The following is a 22,148-nucleotide window of genomic DNA, read 5'->3' as shown; positions in this document are numbered from 1 at the left end:
ACTTTACCCTGTGTTAATCGCCATTCCAAGGAACTGGAGTTCCTTGCTAATATTCCTGAGTTGCTGAAGGTTTAAGAGAACAGGAAGGTTCTGATTCCAATGTCATGACACAAAGGACTTATAATGGATAAGTTATGAGGTGTGTGACCTTATCTTAACTTCAGACTTATTGTTTTACCATTTCCTTCTGCAGAAAGTTGCATTATGAAAGCAGGTTTTTAGTCTCCTAGTGTACATACTATATTTTTCCACCAAGTTTCTTACTTGCTGGTATATTTAATTCTCAAGAATGATTCTTCTTTGAACATCTGAAGCCACAGTTCTGAGAGTGGAGACAGTGGAAAGAGATGATCCAGGTTGTTGTTTGCATCCACCACCGCAAGAATTTGAGCAAACACATTGGCCACAATGTCTTCTAAATACATCCAGAGTGCATGCCTAGAAGCGATAACACAGCCTGTCAAGTGTCTTCCTTGTACCTGACCAATCCCCTATTCATCAGAAACTCACATCTACTTCTGTACACCAGATAGATAGATAGAAATAGCCCTCCTAGTTGTCATATCTGAGCCCCATTAAGTATTGTGCTCCACACACCACAGTTCTTTTAACGCTCTCAGAAACAGACCTGTTTGTTTGTTAGAAATTTGGAAAGGGCTGCACAGATAAAAGTACCTGAATGAAGTGTCTTCAAGGATGAACTCACTGGAGATCGCTCTGCGGAAAACCCACTCCCTTGGCTCAAGGCTTATTTTCTCACGTTCTTGTAGGAGGTGGCAAATTCTCCTTTTCAGCACATTCATAAAACGACTAGAAACTAATTATAAAACAATGTTTATTAAAACTTTTGAATAAAAGGAGTTTCCATGCAAAGTTTTCAGTCAAAGTAGAGCCAGTCATAGAAAGTGACCTCTATGAAAAAGTTCTTGGTTTTCCTCCACAATAAAATCCAGGGGCTTTATATTCTACCCTAGTCTCTTCCCTGTCGTCTTTATTTCTAGTGAGTTGATTTGGGGGGTAACATTTAGTAAAGACACGCCATTTTTGATGGAGGAAAGAAAATCTACTTCTTTCTGTCTCAGTCTTTTAAAAATAATTGTGTGAATTAGGTTCTTTGTTGTATAAATACTCTGATGTTCATATTGATATGGAGAAATGTTTAGTATTGTATGTCACAAGAATAGTCACAGTGCTGCAGAAGGGTTGACATCCTGTTCTTATCAGTATGACGCTGGTATCAATAGAAAATAAAATTGATGGGATTGTTTCCATTTCAGTACTTATATAACCACAAGCAAAATTCATCCTGCATTGTACTGAGGAATGAAGATGCCACTATCAATCACAAGAAGACATCTTTTCCTGAGGGGTATTTTCTTAGAGTCAAAATTTTGTACAGAATAAGTTCTGGTTTTGCCATATGACCACAAGGACTTCACAGACCCATCACATCTTTGAAGTGGCAACATGGTCTTTTTTTTCTTTTTCAGTCATTAACAAACATCCTAGGCACCTGACAGGAACCTATTGCTCAAAGAAGAGCAAGTCATGTACCACAGAGACAAAGTCTTTCCATATGCAGGAAAGAATAATTTCCAAATGCACCTGCAAGGATTTTGGTGCTTGGTTTCTGGCGAAACAAGACCCTTTCCATTTTGCTGAATTCACAGTTTTCTATCAAGACACCACATCACCCGCACAAATAATTTGTATCAATTCTATGTAGAAATCAGCTGGGTGGCTTTGGACTCCAAAATAGTCATGGAGGTATAAAGTGACCTCTGCCTCAGATTTTTCTACCAGGGTCTCCATCAAAGGTCATGCGAAAAGCTGGATGTTTCAGTACAGACTCTGAGAACAGACAATATGAGGTGCATGGAGAGTAGAAGAAGCTCTGAGCAAACCTAGTCCTCTCTCCTATGGCACCTTCCCCCATGCTGGCCTAGACGGGCACCAAGACAGATCATTAAACCACTCATTTCATTCCCGCTGTTTCATGGTTTGCAATGTGCAAGTTGCAGAGTAAATAAAAAAAACCAAACCCACTCTGGGCCTTGGTTTGTACTCACTTGTGGTTCTATTATGATCCTGGAAAAGCAAGTTGTGAATGATCATGATTCTTTCAGTGGCACGCCGACTGTTGTCTGTCTTGTCTTCCAGCTGGATCACAGCTTTCTGGATGCTCTGTTTGATCATAGAGTCCATGCTGAGGAGCTGCGAATGGGAAAGATTGGAGGTCAGTATATTGCCTAACACTCCATTGCATTTGCTCTGTCAATTCCTACTTAACTTGACACAATGGACTCCCAGGTTATAAGTCTGCTTCACCATCCTATCCCTAGTAAATCGATCCCAACATTGCAGAGAAGTGCTAAAAGCCCTGGCAAGGGATGGAGAAATGGGGAAAGAGATTTCATGCTTTGTCAAAGTTCACAAAAGGCTTAAATGTGCCTACTCTGACCTTGTCCTGGTCTGTCATAGGGTGGGGACCACTTCCCCCTCACTGTGTGACTCACAAAGACCTGGAACTGCTTTTTCCTGTGGCAAATGTACTATCCGAACCAGGGACCAGCATAACTGGATCCCTAAATGCCTGTGAAATCTATTGTTTCCTAAACCAGTTCCTGTGTAATGTCAGGCAGCTGGAGTAAGAAAAGAGAAATAAATCATACATTTCCTTCTGCAAAAAGACTGGACTTGGCTGGATCTTCAAGAGCAGCAGATTCCTCTGGAGAACCTGAAATCACAATCACTCATAAGACTTCTTTGTAAAAAATGTAGAAACCTCAAAAATAGATACCTCTATCGAAAGAAAGCATCTGGAGTCTCAGCAATCAACAAAGGGTTGCAAAGCTGTCAATCTAAGAAATTTCAACCTGGGCTTTGTCCCCTCTGGGGACAATTGCCCAGTAACCAGATATCAGTTTTGGTTAGCACCCCATAGGAAATGCAGGTGTGTCAGGACAGGAAGTGGAGTCCCTTCCCAACTGCTCCTGCCTCCCTTTGTCCATACATCCTGAAAAAAATGTATTGAGTTGGCTTTGAACTCTCCAGATCTGGAATATTTAGCATTTTTATTTGGGCAAGGTAGGCAGAAATACTTGCTAGGAATCAGAATAAATGTGTGTCTATTGTATGCTGAATGCCACAGCAGTACAGCCAATTTGCTACTGTAACTGAAGAACTACCTTAGGTACCCTGCTACCCTACAATCACACCTTGCAGACCAGGAGGAAAAAAATGCAGTGCTGTGAGTACTTCAGAAACAGCAAGTACAGTAAGTCCTGCCGAGACTCAGATCCAGTACCTCCAAGGACCACTTGATCTAGCTGTACTTAAAGCTGTAGATGGAGCAAATGGGACACAGAGGAAGGGACAGAGCTGTGCAGGTAGCAGGTGAAAAGCAAGTGGCTGATTACCTCTTAGGAGATGCCCCTGGAAAGTCGTCATGAAAATCTCAGCAATAGTCATTTTGGCGAGCTGGCCTAGATTGGCTGTAAAGTTGTCTGGGGGCATCAGATCATCCAAGTGGATTGACATCCATTCACCTGGGGAAGCAGTAAGCATGACAGAAATAGTAGTACTGGACATAACTGCTGTGAACAGTTGACCTGTTCTCCTTGGTGCACCACACCCATCCAGAAAAATCAATAAACTTTGGCTGCCCTGAACTCCCAGCAGCCTGGATAAGATATTGAGAGATGGAAGATTTACCACCTCCTGTTTCTTTTTGCTCTGAGGGAGGATGCACTTCTCTTATATCATTCTGTTCCCCCCTCTCCATCTTCCCAGTTCTAATGGGCACAAATGCCCTAACTGTCATTCTCATCCATTAACCAGGGAAGAAAATGATCCTATAACCCAAAGGTGTTTGACCACCTTCAACATAAAGAAGTTTTTTCTTATGTTTGAATGGCATTTCTTGTATTTCAGTTTGTGCCCATTGCCTCTTGTCCTGTCATGGGACACCACTGAAGCGTCTGGCTCCATCTTCTTTACACCCTCCCATCGTGTATGTATAAATGGTGATAAGATCCCACGAGCCTTCTCTTCTCCAGGTTGAACTGTCTCAGCTCTCTCAGCCTCTCCTTATATGAAAGATGCTCCAGTCTCTTAATCATCTCTATGGCCCTTCACTGGGCTTGCTCCAGTATGTCCATGTGTCTTTTATACTGGGAAGCACAGAAACTAACACAGTAGTCCAGGTGTGGCCTCACCACTGCTGAGTAGAGTGGAAGGATTACCTTCCTTGACCTGCTGGCAGTGCTCTGCCTAATGAAGGTTATGTTGGCCTTCTTTGCCACAAGGACACGTTGCTAGCTCATGTTAAACTTGATGTCCACCAGGACCATGAGGTCCTTCTCTGTGGAAATGCTTTCCAACTGGTCAGCACCCAGCCTGGGGTTATTCCTCAATGGATGCAGGACTTTGCACTTCCCTCTGTTGAACTTCATGAGGTTCCTGTCAGCCCATTTGTCCAGCCTGTCCAGGTCCCTTTGGATGGCAGCATTACCCTCTGGTGTATCAGCCACTCCTCCCAGTTTTGTATTATCAGCAAACTTACTGAAGGTACAATCTGTCCCATCATCCAGGTCATTAATGAAGATGTTAAATGGCACTCAACCCAGTATTGATCCTTGAGATAACACCACTAGTGACTGGCCTCCAGCTGGACTTTGTGCTGTTGAGTAAAACCTCCTAAAAGTGCAGCAGTTCAGGGATTTGTCAGTCCAACTCACAGTCCATTTATCTAGTCCATACTTCATTAGTTTGTCAGTGAGGATGTTAAGGGAGACAGTGTCAAAAGCCTTACTAAAGTCAAGATAAACACCATCCACCATTCTCTCCTCATCCACCAAGCCAGTCATCTGATCATAGAAGGCTATGATGTTGGTCAGACTTGATTTCCCATTCATAAATCCATGTTGACTTACTGCTTTTCATGTGTTTGGAAAAGGTTTCTAGGAATATTTGCTGCATCATCTTTCCAGGGATCAATGTGAGGCTGTCTGGTCTCAAGTTCCCTGGATCCTTCTTCTTGCCCTTGCACAACCTTCCCTTTCCCTCCCACTCTCTCCCTGATCCAAAAGATCAATTTCAACCTTACCACCGTCAAATGTCAGGTAGCTGCAACCTCCCAGAACTCGCGGCACTTGAGTGGCCAGCACAACATGTGATTGGCCTGTGCTTGTTGATTTCCTTCTCTCATCTATGATACAGTACCTAGAAACAGGACAGAGAGCCTAAATAGTCCATTCTCTCTGTCAGCTGGGCAGGGAGTCTCCCAAAGCCACACCTTGCCTTTCCAGGGCTCAGGCAGAGCTTTTGGAAAGACCAGCAGCTCGAGGTGAGGCTGTGCTTCAGTGGTGGAAAGGGAAGAGAGAAGGTCAGCTCAGCCCAGCCCTGCTCTGGCAAGGCCAAGAGTCAAGATGGTGTTGGCTACTTCAAGACTCATGCCCATATATCTCCCCTACACCCTCTCCAAGCAATGAGTCAGTCACATGCCTCAGCAAGCTCTTCCATGACAAATTTCCCTCCCTGCTGAACACTAAATCTTTATTTTAATCTGAATTTGTTTTGCTGTATATATGGGTCTCTGCACAGTCATATGTTCTTTCTGGCAATCATGGGAATAACATTAGCAATATCTGCCACAAACATACAGACAAATTAAACAACAAAAGCCACAACACAGACCAATCCAGGACTTGTGGGGAAACAGGCCAAAAGCCAGCATAGCTTTCCTAGAAGTAGGACCAGAAAAGTTCAAGTCCCTCTCTAGAAAAGCACAAATCCACGCAGAACAAAGCATTTCAGGAGACAACATGCATGTTCGCTGAGACGGCGAAGAAAGGGTACGAACAGGAAATGTAGGAGAGTGAGAAAGGGGGTAAGAAGGATCATATTGAAAGAGGACGTGTCTGGTTGGGGAGGATGTCACTAATGTACTTCAAGGGCTTGAGACCAACATCATATAATGTCAATGTCAATGTCAATGACCTAAGCCCTCACTGGTGCCCAGAAGGGCTTAAGTCTCCTGAAGGGCCTGTGTCCTATTTAACCAGCCCTGAGAGGTGTCTTGGATCCCTAGGATGTCTCAAATGGCACCAGATGCCAGTTTAAGTCCTTTGGTTTGATGACTAAAGGGAAAAAAGTCATCTGGTGTTAGGCCCTGTTGGGAGTAGTTTGTGCTGTGTGAGCCAACCATGCTGGGGGAAGGTGGTTTTAATAGTGGGAAGGATGTATAAAGCATGCTCCCAGAATGAAGAAGATGCTCTTCTAGACAAACGAAAGCTGAGATGGTAGGCATGTTTTATCTTAATGTCTTAACAAACACATGCTTGGAAATTTAAGCTACAGAACATAGTCATGAACGCACACACACAGATACACACATAAAGATATGAGAACATCTGCAATGACTCCAGTGAACAGGTCACTAAAATCAACGGTATACCCCATGGCTATTTGGCCACTGCATCTTTCCTTACCTTTGCACCTGACTAAAGAAATACAGAAAGAAAGAAGAAGGAAGGATGTTTACTTGGCACAAGCTAGAAGCCTTTTGCTGCTCTGTGGCTCATCAAAGTGAAACTGGATGAGGAGCAATTTCTCTTCTGATGATTGTGCAAAAAAATTCCTGCAGATAATGAAATGGTCTGTTATTGCTCTATTCATAAAACAACCTCTGTTCTCCACTCTCCCTGCTCCCCTTTGCCCCCTTTTCCCAAAACCCCTATCTATAAAATTACCAGACAAATGTGAGAAGGAAATTTCTCCTCACCTGAGTTCCTGGCGGAAAGCATATTCGGTGTCAAACTGGCTTAGGAAGAGGCAGTGGATTTCATTTTGAAGGTTAAGTGTCTTCCTTATTTCTTCTAAATCTCTCTCATTTAGAAGTCTTGAATGTGTAGAAACCTGCAGTGAAAGGGAAATAAATTCCAGGGAAATATTATGTAGTTGTTGTATTACCATCCCTAATGGGTGGGAAAATTGAACTGATCCGCTTACGGACCTTTTCAAGTGCTTCCTAAAGGCAAGACTCAGAAATGTGCCCTGCTTACAGGGAAAAAGGGTGGGAGCATTGTTAACAACCAGAAACCCCCTGATTCCTCATGCTAGAAGCTGCATCCTTAGGAATGACTCAGATGCTGTGAGGCAGTGACTCCAAAAGTATCCTGCTGGGAGATGTATATGAGCACTTGGAACCTTGAGGGCTGGAAGAGCCTTTCCATGCAATGTTATGGGCCTAGCACGATGGTCCTCACATGTGACTCTATTGAGCTGACTCCCTCACAACACTGTGGGCTCCCAGTACTGTAGATCCTGTCTGCAGATTCAGCTGCTACCTTTTTTGGTGTCTCTATGCAACACAAGCTCCTGAGCTTCTGTGATGGGCACTGGAGAACTGATCAGTATGCTTTCTTTGGCACGGACAACTCCTGAAAATAGATGTCAGGGGACAGTGGGCATGATCCAGGACCTGCAGAATTGCCAGAACCACCTGAAGTCCTGCTGGAGGCTTGGTTGGATCCTCACAGCATCACCAGTGGTGCTTGTCACTTGTCTGCAGGCAATGAATGATGCCCTGAGTATCTTAGCCTTGAAAATCCATAGCCTTCAGAGTTAAGAGCTGGCACCCGCTGCCTGTCTGTTAGCAGATCCACCACATCCAGGTCAAGAGGAGGAGCAGAGCCCACCCTGACTGCAGAGAACCACAAGGCAGAAGCCAGGCACATGCGTGATACATCTGATAGGACAGGAGCCAAAGAGGACATGTGGAACTTATCCAGTGGCTTAATGGAGGTTGTGTGGCAACCTTCCTCATCTGGAAAATAAAGACCACTCTTACTGCTTTACAGTGAAGCACACATACCTGCAGGCAGAGCCCAGCAGTCCTCTCCTTCCTTGGTTGCTGGTTAACTGTCTCTCCCAAGACACTAACAAGGCTGTTGTGCTTCTGCTTGTGGAAGTACAAGTCTTGGATCTGCTCAGCATCATCCAGAAGGGAGTATTTAAGGCGCAGGATGGAGTCAGGGGTGGCACACTGAACAAGTTTCTTTTTGGCAATAGAGAGCACTGGCTCTTCATAGGGCTCAAGGTCTCCCCGGGACCTGCTCTGAGTGCTCTCCAAAGCAACAGCTGCAGATGTGTCCTTGCTGAAACCAATGAAGACATCCTGTTCCTTGGGGCTGGGCTTGGTGGACCAAACATCAGAGAACATGCTGCTGTCAATGGAGACAAACTGCCTGGCCCAGGTCTGCAGGTCCTGCTTCAGCTGTTGCTGCTGCCAGTTCAGAATGGTGTTCATGTCCAAGCAGTGCTTCTCCAGCCGGTTCAGCAGCGGGGTGGGGAACTCGGTGTAGACTACATTCTTCTCCTCTATCACGATGAGTCTGAAATCATCCTTCACACGGCTCTTCACTTTGTGAGTGCCAAGACCCAGGTCCACATAGTAATTTCCTCCCAGCCTAACGAAGCACTGGTTAAGTGCATCATAAAGGCTCTCATAAAGGTTGTGTATATTTAAAAGAACAACAGGCCTGCCTGTCTCCATGCAGATCTTCACTCTGCTGACAGACCGGCATACCTGGGAATAATCTTGGTCCTGTGGAAAACCAGAGCCAAATATGATTTCACAGTTCTCAATATCTATAAGCTGTGTCATCTGGATGATGTGGAAAGCTGCATGGTTGGTTGTCAGCAGCAGGAGATATCGAGACATGAGTCCTGCCTGCTGTTTGCTCATATTTTCCTTCAGCAAACGAAGTGTGTGGCTGGTTTCCAAGTCAGGGGGAAGATGCACCTCACTGATGCAGTTTCGGAAGAGCTCGACAGGATTGATATCACTGGAGCCTCCAAAGTTTCTTTGAATCACCTTTATAATGATCTCCTCTTGAGAGATGCACTTCTTGTCCTGGCTGTAGGACAGTATCATTTTGATCAAACTGTAGAAATCACGGAGCCCAAAGAACTCAATTTTTTGTGTTTTTAGCACCTTGCAGTAGAATTCTGCCAGCAAAGGGAACAAATACATAATGCTTTCAAGGTGAGGCTGTGCAGCACAGATGCCATTTGCAGTTTTAACTAGCTCTTCTTTGCTAGGGTCAGTCCGAAATACAAGAAGACCTCTGTTCATTTTGGCAGGGTCTAGGGCCCAGTTTGAAATGCCCACAAAGCCAACTTTTTTATAAGATTCTGGGTTTTCGTCATCAACACATCCATCTTCAAGAAGAGGGTGCAGTGTCTTCAGTGGCATCTCTGGTGAGTCTTCTGCGAGGCCGATCTCATCCAGAAGGACCACGGATGCAAACTCATCCAGATTCTTCCCCTTCTGGAACTGTGCACATTGTTGGAAAGTGGAGATGATCCCTTCTGGCTTTGAATGGGGACTGCACTGAAAAGACACCAAATGGATCTCTTTGCATCTTTTGAACAACTGGCTTTTGGACCGCCTGCCCTCCATGGCATCCACAGCAATGGTTTTAGACAGGGATTTTGAGCTTCCTGGCTTCCCAACCAGAAAAAGTGGAACTCGTAGGTCCATGCATACAACTGTCATGAAGATGTTTTCCCTCAAAGCATCGTTGCGGGCTGTTGCCTGAGGAACAGAGAGGTTATCAAGAAATACCTCTTGGCAAAGCTCAATCTCTTGCTGCAGAAGGGATGTAGGGACAGAAAAATATTTTGCAACCTCCTCTAGGTAATCTTTGCGGCTCTCCAGAGATACATAATAGCAAACTCCCACTGAAAGGACCAAGGCCCTTTGTGCATCATTTAAGACTGGCTCCTGTTCTTTTTTGCACTTCTTTGCATCAATCTGAGGAAATAGCAGGTCTCTTAATTTATAAAACCAGAGCACAATGCTCATGCAGCGCTCTATATCTCGAAGACTGGCAACTCTGCATTCATCTTTCTTCTGCCTGAGGAACTTCTGGGAGGCTGAAATGACACTAGTAAAGATGTCCAAATTTCCAATGGCGATCTTGTTCTTCATGGTGGACTTTACAATCTCTCTGATGTACAGGCTCTGTGTCTTTTCATTCAGCTCTCCAAAATCCCAGACAAGAGGCAGTAAACTAGGTGGAAGGGGCTTGACCCGATACACTAGCTGCCGCAAAGGAATGTAGCCCAGTTTCTCCAGTGTGTCTTCACTTCGGACTCGGTACCCCAAGCCAGCTTTTTCCAGTTTCTCTATGGTTTCCTTGGTATGCCTTTTGTAAGGGTTGCAAGTAGTTACTACTTTTAAACGGTCAGTGGGAATCTTCTTTCCATTTACACTGTGATCACACAGCACCTCTTTGATTGCAAAGATAGCTTCTGATGTGTTGGCTTCATCAAAAAAGAGTACAGTGTCCACTTTGTGCCTTTCTTCATTGATGCGTGCCAGCTCAATTGCCTGCCTAACTTTCTTGTGGATGATCTTGGAAGTAGTGCCACCATGGACGCGTACCACCACCATGTTCTGAATGTCCCTGCCTGCTCTTTGCAGACTGCACATGAACTGCACAAGCTTTGTCTTCCCACAACCTGTTTCACCCATGATGATTACAGGGATCCCACACTGGAACCGCAGGTGAATGGCAAGCATCTTCATGGTGTTGTCCAGTGTCAGCTGATATGATTCATCTGGATCTTGGGTGTAGCTCACACCAAAAACTCTGCAGAGCACCTCCAGCTGCATTTTTCTGGGCAAGTCTTCAAACTTCTTATTGAAAGGAACTTGCTGGGCTTTCAAAGTCTGGTATAATTTATCTTTGATAACATTCCTTTCCAAAACAGCTTGAGAATGGGCATCAATAGCATCCAAGTTATTACTGATGTGAAAACCCAAGAACTCCATGGATTCATTGTCTGCATGGAAGACTATATAGGGGTGGGACTCTTGTTCCCACTTTCGTCTTAGCTGGTACTGTCTCATAATGCTGTTTTCCTCATCATCATTTTCTGCACTTGGCACACTTTCATCAGAGATGTCAAGAGAGGGCACAGCAAAGTCCTTGGACATGATGATCATGAACTTTACCACAAACGTTTTAAACCCCTGGAAATCCTTTCCAACTGCTGGGCTACAGAAAACCGATTTCTCACATTTGCTTAGCTGGAAGTTTAGGAAATGAGTGAAATTGCTAAGCTCGGTCCAGGAAGGGTTGCGTCTCCCACAGAACTCCAGTAAGAGCTTCAGGCACTCTTTCTCTGTCCCTTCAGTCCTCTCAGGGATGAAAACGAAATGGTCAAGGTTTTCGTGCCTCTTATATCTGCTGAGATACTGGTAAGACCTCTGGAAAGCTTCACTCTTTAACTTGTCTCGATCAAACTGTTCCTCTTTCATTTCAGAAAGACAACCAGAGCTGGAGTGTTCCAGCAATTCAAGTACCCGCATAGGTGATACACATTCCACTGCAGGAAAAAGATCCAGGAACTTTTCTTCTGTTTCACTGGACATCTAAAAAAAAGTCAATAAGGAGTGCACAGATTACAATGAGGACAGTTGCCCAACCTTCTGCATTTGCCTACAGTTCAAGAGGTTTTTTTTTCGCACACAAATAGGTCAAGAAGCTGGGAAAAATCATATGTAGATCAAATTTGTCCAAGCCTGCCTACATGCTCCTAGATGGATATGTACTGACATGCCCATAACCTGTAAGGTCCTGGTACTGAGTGGATGTCCAATTAAAAGCTAGAATAGAGCAAGCATGATTATTTCCACTCACCAAACGATCTGCCAAACAGACAGGTTTCAGCACAGGTTACTCTCCATCTTCATCTGCTTTCTCTAATTAGAAAGCCACAATAGTTTTCCCTTCCAAATACTTGGCCAGACTCACCTCGCACCTGTGTCAACCTGTCAAAGGAGGCACACACAGCCCCCTTTGGCAAGGACCCTCACAGGTTTATGACCCATACCATGAAGAATCACCCCCTTTTCATTTGTTCTAAGCTGATCTTGTTAACATTGTGTGATGCTCCTCGTTCTTTTGTTGGAAGAGATGGTGCATGCTTGCTCCCCATTCACCCTCTCCAGGCCACTCAGGATGTTCTAATTCTCCATCACATCCCTAATTTCCTCTTTTAGAGCATCCTCCCTCATTTCTCATATGGGAGACTTTTATTACTTTTTTAATATGTGAGATGTCTATGTTATACCAGGAATGAACTGGAAAAAACCCTAAACCCCGCACAGCACCTTACATTTCCTTTCCAGAGTGGACACATGCTGGGACTGCTTGTTGCTATGTAGATGAGACATCACTCCACTGGAGAGACAGACCCTAAATTACACATACCTTTAAAAGAGACTTTGGATTTTAGCAGATTTACTGCAGGTGCAGACCTAGTTATGTTACCATTCTCCCTTACTACTCCTCTGACCTGAGCACACCATCCCCAAAGCAATACCTCTTGTTTTCTTGTTCTGCTAACACCTTTCCCTTTTGCCAGGCACTCAATCAAGTAAAGATGAGAGGATTTGCACTTCCAGACCAAGCCATTGGGACTCTTGATGTGTCTTAGGATGCATAGCTCGATCAGCAGCCGGTAAAGACCTGTTGACACCTGACAGGGAAGAAACATTTGAAAATTAGTGAAGGAAATGTCTATCAAAACACACTTACTCCACTACCCATGGCAGGTAGTAGTACCTGAAGCCAAGCTACAGCCTTGCTCCCATTCTTGTGCAGGATTGCTATTCCAGTCAATACTGAGACAGCTGTAACTGTTAATATGATCTGATACTTGGTGCTCTACAGCCTTCTGAGGTAGGACTAGGTCATCTGGATTCACCCTCTGCCCTAAGCCCACTACCTTTTGTTTAAATAAAGCCCCTCCAGAGAGGTACCAGATTGGATGTGAGATGGAGAATCCACCCCTTCTTCTCCCTGTGTATAGAATCATAAAATCATAAAATTGTTTAGATTGGAAAATCGTTAGACTCCCCGTTAGCCAGGACTGCTGATAGATGATGGAAAGTGGCTTGGTGAGCACTTCTACCAGCTCCCTCAGTGCCCTTGGGTGGATCCCATCCAGCCCCAGAGACTTGTGTGTGTCTAAGTGGTGTAGCAGGTTGCTAACCATTTCCCCTTGCATTATGGGGGCTTCATTCTGCTCCCCGTCCCTGTCTTCCAGCTCAGGGGGCTGGATACCCCAAGAACAACTGGTCTGACTATTGAAGGCTGAGGCAAAGAAGGCATTGAGTACCTCAGCCTTTTCCTCATTCTCTGTCACTATGTTTACCCCCACATCCAATAAAGGATGGAGAGTCTCCTTAGCCCTCCTTTTGTTGCTAATGTATTTATAGAAACATTTTTTATTGTCTTTTACGGCAGTAGCCAGATTAAGTTCCAGTTGGACTTTGGCCCTTCTAATTTTCTCCCTGCATAACCTCACAACATCCTTGTAGTCCTCCTGAGTGGCCTGCCCCTTCTTCCAATGGTCATAAACCCTCATTTTTTTCCTGAGTTCCAGCCAAAGCTCTCTGTTCAGCCAGGCCGGTCTTCCCTGCCAGCTCGTCTTTCGGCACATGGGGATGGCCTACTTTAATATTTCCTTCTTGAAGAATGTCCAGCCTTCCTGAACTCCTTTGCCCTTCAGGACTGGTTCCCAAGGGACTCTGTCAACAGGCTCCTGAACAGGCCAAAGTCTGCCCTTCGAAAGTCCAAGGTAACAGTTCTGCTGACCCTCCTCCTTACTTCTCCAAGAATCAAAACCTCTATCATTTTGTGATCACTGTGCCCAAGACAGCCTCCAGCTGTCACATCATCCACAAATCCTTCTCTGTTTGCAAACAACAGGTCCAGTGGGGTGCCTTCCCGACTATGGGGGCTTCTATGTCTGATCACTTGGTTTGAATTCAGCCATCCTCCAGTGCCCTACACTCTGATTGATACCACTGTATGAGGAAAGATTGCTTTTATGAAATGGGACCCATTTCACACAGCTTTCCCACCTGTGGGCATGGAACAAGGCAAATGCAGGCACCTGAGCTTCCAAACTGTACCCAGAACTTGCTGTTCACTTTAACTTTTAAGCACCTGCTGCTACTACTGTAGATGAGAATAAGCCAGAACAAGAGGCTGTGCAAATACCCTCCTCTAAAAAAACCTGTGAGGTCTTGGACACTCCATGTTCCACCACCAAAGACTCTCACCACTGGTGACACATCAATATGGAAGACGGTGGGCTGATTTTCAGTCGGATATTCCTCAAGAGAGAGTAGGTCCTCCAGAAGGAACTGGAAATCAATCTCTGACTCCATCAGCCTAATGGTTTTGTGAACCACTGGTAAATCACCCAGCTGGGCACGGATCTTTTGGATGGTATTTTCCACGTAGAGAGACTTCCCTAAGGAACAGAAGAGATGGCCAGGATTCATCGTCAGAATCAGTCTGCCCTTTCACATGCATGGGACAGTCTTCCTCCAGACATCTGAACTCCCTCCAAACTGAGTGGCCATGTCTCAACAGCCTCTTCAGAACAATACCTGGGACCAGATGGCAGTCACATGAGGGACAACCTCCCCGTCTGTGCTCACAATTTTAGCAGTATGGCTCATTGCAAGATGGAACTCATGCCCCGACTCCAGCCCCGTTGAGGTTACCAATACAAACATAGCCAGAAGGCCTGGATCCTGATCAACTTACCTCAGATGTGCCCTACAAAATGTCAGAAAAGCTTACTGTCCAAAGAGACATGTCTTTAAAGGTTTCAGAAATGGTATGAAGCATGAGACATCCTGCTGAGGCTTGCAAAGGGCCTACGGAACACTTGTTCCATTCTGGAATGGCAGGTGAAGGCCAGTTGGGCTAGTGTATGGTCTTTCAGAAGACACCTGGCCTTATTTAGGCAACTGACTCCCATCCCTATGATCTAGTTTATCCTATAGAGAGAGTCTTGTTTCTTGCTCTTTCCCAGAGTCTCACACCATTATTTGTTTCTCTTCAGACTGGACAACTGTAGCTCCCTCAAAGCTCATGTTTTCTAGACTGCATTGTCATTCCCCTTTGGACTCTTTCCAGGTGGCCTAAAATCCCTCTTGTAATTCACTAACCAAAACTAAACACATGTGAGGAGAGTGGAGGGCTCTCCATTGCACACCATGTTCCTCGCAAGGCCTCCTGGTTTGAGACATGACTCACAGTAGGACTACTAACACCTACCCATTCCTGCTTGATTTGAAAATATGAACTTCACGTTCTGCTGATAGGGCTCTTCAAAGGCCTGAGAAACAGGGGCTGTCCCGCAAGGCACTTTGAGATGTGTGCTCAGGTATGCCTGGATTTCTGTCTTAGAGTAGCATGGGATAGTAACTTTGTAGGTGTTGAAGGCTGTGATAACATAAGAATTGTGAACTTTGGCATTGCAAAAGATAATGAACCTGTAGTCAGGGACTGTAGAAGATTGCAGCAAGCGAAAGAAGTGGGACTCCAGTTGTTTGGAAACTTTGTACACTAATTTCTCAGCACCCAGCAAGCAGTAGATTTTCTGGTTTTGAGAATCAGATGAAAGAGCTCTCCTAACAATCAGCTCCACTTCTTCCTCCTCTGTGTCTGGTGTGCACACCAGGACCTCATCATACGTTGGGAGAGGTGCTGTCTCAGTGTATTTGTAAATGGAGAGCATGTAGAGTAACATTTCCTCTTCTTTACACATGATGAGAGAAGGTTTCCTGGCTTCAAGGCCTACTGGTAAACTTCTCTTGATACATGTGGTTTCAAGAGCTGCTAATTGCTTCAGCGTTTCACCGAAGACATCCAGGCTGATGTATTTGTCTGACACAAGGCCAGTGAATTTCTTGCAGTAAGCATCCCAGAGCATATTCACTTTGTCATAGATGGATGGCAAACTCTCAAAGGAGGTGGCCAGTTCATCTTCTGCAAGGGTGCTAAAAGTTGCCTGGTCAACACCTGTGTTCTTCTTTTTAAACTTAGTTGACTTCTGCAGAAAAGCTTCTCGCTGCTCATCATATAATTTGCTCAGATATTCAACCTCTTCCTTGTCATCGCCTCGTTCAAAGGCAAAATTCATGAGCTTCTGCTCTGTAATGTCAGAGTTTGGAAGGCAGCTCTGCAGGGCTGCCTTTGCCACTGATGTATCGTAGCCAGATTCAGCCAGGCTTTTGATGAGCTGGGGAAAACGAATGACATAGTCATGCCAGGTAACAGACTTCTTGTCTCCTGCTGATGTGTTGACAGAGTCAAGTGGAGTCATGAGGGCTTGCTCCAGGGCTTTTCTAATATCTTCTGCTTTAACGTCATGCTTTATGACAGAAAGCATATTAAGAATCTGTGGCTCTATTACACTATTGTGGGCTTTGGCCAGTTGGCTACATAAATAGAAGAGCTGGTGTGCAGTGAACAGGTTGAGATGATAGTAGGTGTCCCGTTGAGTCTCCAGATATTTCTTCCACTCTACCAGGCAGTGCTCCAATGCTCTGCAAAGGCCATCCAGCTCCTCCAGGACGGGTCTGGTGCTCTGAACAAGGATGCCAGCAATTCCAAATTCTGTGTAAACTTTTACTTTGTGTTGAGGATTGCAGTAGATGTCAGCCTTCCAGTCTATGAAGAGGATATTACCAACACTGAGAAGCTGCAGGTACAACTTTCCAATCATTTGAACTTTTTCCAGGATCTGTAACATGCCACAGACAAAATAGGGAAATGGATTATCATGTGTTTTCAACAACTACTGAATACTTCTCACATTACATTTTCTTCCAAAGATCTATAAACCTGTTAAACAACAAAAAAATGGATTTGGCTCAATTTTTACGTACAGCTGCTTCTCAGGATACATTCCTTGGCCAAGGACATGGTCTAGAAGTGCACGTTTTCCTGGAAGACTTCTACTACTTTTAAAAAATACGGTTCCATGGTAACTAGTACATGTCTACTGGGGCAAGAAGGTCCGTAGAGGAAGGACAGCTCCTTTGTCTCAGGTAGCAAGCAAATCCCACCCCTAAAGATTATGATGAGCTGTATCCCACCCTCAGAATCACCACCTTTGAGATATTTGGCCCTTGTGAGGTTCCTTCATCTCTGACTGAAGCACTGCACTCCGTACAATTGATCAGACAGCAAGCAGTTGAAGTGGTTCCTCAGGTGCGTAAGAGAACACCTCACTTCAAACACCTTCTGAATAAACAACTTGTATAGGAAATAAGGAAAAGGCATTTTTGGTATGTGAAGCATCTGGCTTGCGGTGAGTGCCCACATTGGGGTGACCTCTATCACACCCCTGGAGTTTCCTCTTCATTCACCGCAGCAGGAGCTTAGATGGCTTGCTTGGGTGGAGATATCCACATCATTAACATGCAGGTGAGGCCAAGACCTCAGAGAGTCAGACTTCTACACACTCCATGATCACCTTACAAGGGAATGGCTGTATTTGTAATTTGCCTTACACATGAGATCTGGGAGTCTGCTATCTCTGTTCCTGAAAAGTCAGAGCTGAAGGTCAAGGATGAGTGTCCATGAAAGAATTCTAGCAAAAAAACCCAAGCCTTACAGACACTTTTCCAAGCACATACTGGTGTTGCACTGTGGCTTACCTCCAGGAAGCGGTTTGCCTCCTCTCTGCCTTGCTCAGCTTTTGTGGTGATCAACATAAGCTTGTTCTGGAGCTCTGTGAGCTGAGCCAGGCTGTATTCTTTAGCCTTCTGATCTGTCTGAGATGCTTCCTCCGTGGTATCCTTCGGCAGTAGCACCGAAACACAGTCCTCAAGGGCAGCCTGAAAAGCAGGTAAAAGGATCAGCCCTGCTCTGCCTCTTCTCTGCGCAATTCCCCATCCTTGTGCAATGGGCCTTCAAGAACAGTAGAAGTACATCCATGCATATCACAGCCAAACATCAAGTTTTCCCATGTCTTAAGATGCAGATCATTCCTTCCCTCTTCTATTGTGCAGGGCTCACTCTTTCAGGGTATGCTGCAAGCACCACTCTCCTTGAACAATGGAGTGGCAGTTCTCATTTTAAATGTTTCTCTTTCATTTTTTTACTTTCTTAGTGATCAGATGAGTTCTTCTTTGTATTAAAATATTGCTTCCTTGTCTCCCTGGGGACAAATCCCCCCCTGTTTTGCCTTGAAAATGACCAAGGCTTAATAGAAAATGTGACATGAGGTTGTGCTCCTTTCAAATCTGGCTAGAGATCTATTGGCTATCTGACATACTCCTTGGAAATGGATTTCAAGAATGTTAATTTCTTTGGGCAGAAACCATCCCCTGGAAATCACTCTTTGAAGCGTGGAGAATGGTTACCTTGAATTTTTGAGGTGCTGAGATGATAAAAATCCCTCTACTGTTGATGACTCTGGCTTGAGAGATTGAGGAATGCTCTATGGAGCCATGAGAGTCATGAACCATCTGTATCCACTCTCTGTTATCGCAAGAATCTTTCTGTTAAAGAAAAAAACCAACACGACAGAATGAGACCTAATAATCAGTTGGCAGCTCTGTAAGAACGATTTTGGTAGGAGTGGGGTTTCTTGTGCTTGCTGTGCCTGAAGAGACAAAGCACAGCTGTTGCACCCAAATCTGCATCTATCTTATCAGCTTTCTGAAAGCCAAAGCCAGTGAATAAGTATTTTGTGAAGCTGCTGTTCTCTGCCAGTCTATGGCAATTTGGAGGAAGGGTGTCAATTAAATTGTACCCTGAGTAGGATGTTATTGTTTCTGTGGAGAGGACTATGCAAGACAGTGCTAGACTAGACTTTCCTAAAACACAGAGCATTTGATTCACTTTCTTCTGCATGTGACACCTAATGGGTCTCCTCCATTTGCCCTCACATAGGCATGTGAGGTTTATTTAAAGTGACCCAACTGGACTTCAGCCCCAGACAACATGGATTTCTCACAGGTCTTACGTCATATCCACTATGCCCACTTGGATGTCTTGAATCCCCTAGGGCATGGCACCACACTTTGGCAATTCATTCTTCTAGTACAAGTCCAAGTAATTTTGGAACATGGGATTTATAGACTCACCAACTTCTTGGGCAGATTCTTGTCTTTTGCAGTGGCTTCGCTGATTAATGACAGGGCTGCAGAGAACTGTTCAAATCCAGATGTGGGTCTCAGATCATATATAATGGGTGCTGAAGCAGCCATGGCATCACGGAAGAACCGCACTTTGTCAATATCTATGTCATTTTCACCTGCGGAAATTGATGCCAGCTCTACAAATACGGGTATTTCTGTTTTGTCTGGAAAAAAAAAAAAAAAACCAAATAAAAAATCAAAAAATGAAACACATAGTTGAGGAGTTCACATAGTTGATGCATACAATGTCTCTGGATGTTGTGACAAGTAGGGACTAACTGATCCCCTTCTATTGCTTCCCTTGTCTGATGACTATTACATCCCAGTACAACTCACCTGTTATTATGGTTTTGATCCAGGAGACAAAGCCTGTCCTTGTGCATTCAAGAAGTTCCCTCAAAAAGTCCAGCATCTCTTCTGGAAGGTTGCTCAAACTATTTTTCACCTTCATTAAGTCCTCAGTCATATAATCAAGTCTCTTATTCCTGAATTCCAGCTCTTCCTGCAAAAAAACCCCAAGACATACTGATGTGTGTCCCTTGGTAAGAGAAGAGGAAACGTAGGCTCTGCCTCCGCCCCGCACATCAAAGTTTCATCAGCCACTCAGGGTCTTTTCCAAAGGGCAAGCTTCCCAGAGACTTCTGTTCCTCTCATCTGATCTATTTCATAAACCCAGTCTGGTTATTTCAGTACAAGTCCCTGCAGCAGAGGCACAGAGTCATGATATAAAACTTATCTGGCATCTGCATTGAAGTCCTGATCACTAAAAGGACCTTTCCACAAAATTTACAACGTCTGTTCCAATTTTAAATTTCTGGGGAAACCCGTTCAAAACATGGAAAGCTATCCAAAGTACAATAAGTTACAGAACATCCAGCTGCTCCTTGGGAGCTACCGACGCGCTGCCCCATCATTGCAACCATAATAGAAAGGTTATGACAATATAACATTTTAGCTTATACAGGATTGGAGCAACGAGGCTTGGAGATCTGCAAAAAAGAACATGTGGAAGCCAAATTAAGAGTTGCTGGAATTGGTAGAGAATATTAGGTTGAGACCTGTTATTTAACTCCTGGAGTTTTTAACTCCTGGTTCTGCCAGAAACTTTCCATGGAGGCTGGGGAAGATAATACTTCCCTGTCTATTCCAAATCACTTGATGCAGAATTTGGTTGCTGACAAACACAGATGCCTGCATCCATCAGCCTCACACAAGGGCCTCAGATGCCCTTGGGCATCTCTAATGGCACTGGGAGCTCATTTGCGGACAACCAGGAGTCTGGTTAAGGATGAGCTGAATCACATTCCTGACTCCACTTACTCCACTATAAAGGTGCCAGGCTAAAAGAGAAACTGCTACAATAGTGAAATTTATATTCCAGAAGAAAAATTCCATCCACTGTGTCCAGTATGATTTAGTTAAAAGTTAAGACACACAAAAGCAGAGGTTCCCCATTCAGACCTGCCAACACAAAAGCCACAAGAGCACTCAGTATAAACCAGATATCCACGTGTGCTCTACGTACATATTTTGTTAGGTCGTTGAGAATCTGAAAATTTCCATTAAGATCAAGTGTCTTCCGCAGTTCATCAATCATCTTGGCAGTCTTCACCACTGTAGACAGGGTCAGGTAGTTCTTAATCTTCTCCACTGCAGCATCTATCCAGGCAGCTTTTCCATTCCCTTTCCCTTCACTCATCTCCATCATTTGAAACTCCTTTGTGAGTTGACTCTCATTTGCTAACTGCTTCTCAAAATGGCTCTGCACAGTTCCAAGGGTGATGGAAAAGTCTTTGAGGGCCAGATAGGTACTCTGAAAGTCAGCAATGGCTGGCTTATAAATGTTTTCTTGCACATCTTCTATCAAGAGAACTTTCCCTTCAGGGATTGTGGGTTTGATTTGCTCTGCTTTTTGCTTCCACAGTCTCTGAAAATAATTGCTTTCCTCTAAGATATGAATTTTTTCCAGCATGTCAGTGTATTTAGCAAGGAGGTGCAATTCAGGAATTTTCTTCTCGCCATTCACAGAAAATTTGCTTACAGATGTCTGATCCTTAAAAATTCCTCTTTTTTTGATGCTTTTCTTCACAGTCCTTATATCCACTAAACAAGGTGGAAACAAAAAAATTAGTGTGTTTCTCCAGCTAGAAAGACACTTACTCTCTAAGCATGGAAATATTCTGAACCTGACTGCAACACCAAAGAGGGGCATGTGTGTGTGTGTTTGTTGGTTTTTGGCAAAGTTCTTGGGGAAAAACTGAATCCAAGACCAACACTAAAACAAATGGTGGGCAAAATCAATTGCTCCATAATGAGGAAGGGAGCCTTCAAACCTTGAAACTGTGGAAGTGTCTGTACTGTTAGAAAACAACTTGGCTCTGAAGTAGAGGTTGAGGAGACTTACCCCACCATTTGGCCCACCCCAACAGGAGAATCACTTCTATTGATTCTTGCACTCAATCCGAGAACTTCAGTGCTGGGATGTGTATGTTCCACTGTCCAGCCGGAAGAGCTCACTGGGTGAGTCTTCCCAACCAATATACATTTCTGCTCCCTTTTGCTAGCTCTGCCCTTCTCTTTTCAGGTCCCAGATCTTGTCTGAAATTGTTTTTCCTGTCTGAAATGCACTTTCCCCCTACAAACATTTGTCAAAGTAGGTAATCCAACCTTGTGTATCTCTTAGAAAAATGAAATACCTGGCACTGTTTAATCTTCCCCCATGAAACAGATCTTCCCACTATTCTGAACTTCCATATATAAACTCCTACCAGACTTTCCCCATTCCTTTTTTTTCTTAAAGAGCTGCCTGCTTAGTCTCTTCTCCCAGTTACTGCTTGCCACTACACAGTCACGCAGCACCGTTTCCTGGAGGATTTGCTACCAGCTCTTTATTTTAGGAGACAGCTCCCCATTCAAGAACCACATAGGCAATCCCACCCTCTCAAATAGAATGGAATGATACCTCTTATCACATGCTCTATGCTGCTGCATAGATGCAAAAATGAGTATCTCTGCTTCTTCTGCTTTTCCAATTGCTCATATTCCTCCCTTCTGACTTTCAGCACTGTTTCTATACAGCTGGAGACAGAGGAATCTGGGGAAAGAAACAAAAAAA

General features: G+C 44.4%; 1 protein-coding gene across 3 annotated transcripts in view; it reads right to left on the bottom strand.

Annotated features, from left to right (window-relative positions):
- Nucleotides 1-22,148, bottom strand: part of LOC309586721 (E3 ubiquitin-protein ligase rnf213-alpha-like) — a 60,748-nt gene that overhangs the window by 21,734 nt on the left and 16,866 nt on the right. For all 3 annotated transcript variants that reach the window (XM_082304065.1, XM_082304067.1, XM_082304066.1), the window contains exons 22-39: nt 21,996-22,127; nt 20,559-21,136; nt 19,370-19,535; nt 18,980-19,197; nt 18,254-18,391; nt 17,546-17,725; nt 15,156-16,626; nt 14,147-14,340; nt 12,400-12,555; nt 7,877-11,446; nt 6,785-6,918; nt 6,545-6,640; nt 5,108-5,223; nt 3,420-3,548; nt 2,673-2,737; nt 2,070-2,214; nt 676-817; nt 265-438 (exon numbers count right to left, since the gene is read on the bottom strand). In XM_082304065.1, coding sequence (XP_082160191.1) covers nt 265-438; nt 676-817; nt 2,070-2,214; nt 2,673-2,737; nt 3,420-3,548; nt 5,108-5,223; nt 6,545-6,640; nt 6,785-6,918; nt 7,877-11,446; nt 12,400-12,555; nt 14,147-14,340; nt 15,156-16,626; nt 17,546-17,725; nt 18,254-18,391; nt 18,980-19,197; nt 19,370-19,535; nt 20,559-21,136; nt 21,996-22,127 — 7,804 coding nt within the window. The remainder of the gene's footprint in view (nt 1-264; nt 439-675; nt 818-2,069; nt 2,215-2,672; nt 2,738-3,419; nt 3,549-5,107; nt 5,224-6,544; nt 6,641-6,784; nt 6,919-7,876; nt 11,447-12,399; nt 12,556-14,146; nt 14,341-15,155; nt 16,627-17,545; nt 17,726-18,253; nt 18,392-18,979; nt 19,198-19,369; nt 19,536-20,558; nt 21,137-21,995; nt 22,128-22,148) is intronic.

This window comes from Platalea leucorodia, assembly GCF_965183815.1.
Source record: "Platalea leucorodia genome assembly, chromosome: 2".
Lineage (NCBI taxonomy): Eukaryota > Metazoa > Chordata > Aves > Pelecaniformes > Threskiornithidae > Platalea > Platalea leucorodia.
This window is presented reverse-complemented; position numbering and strand designations above follow the sequence as displayed.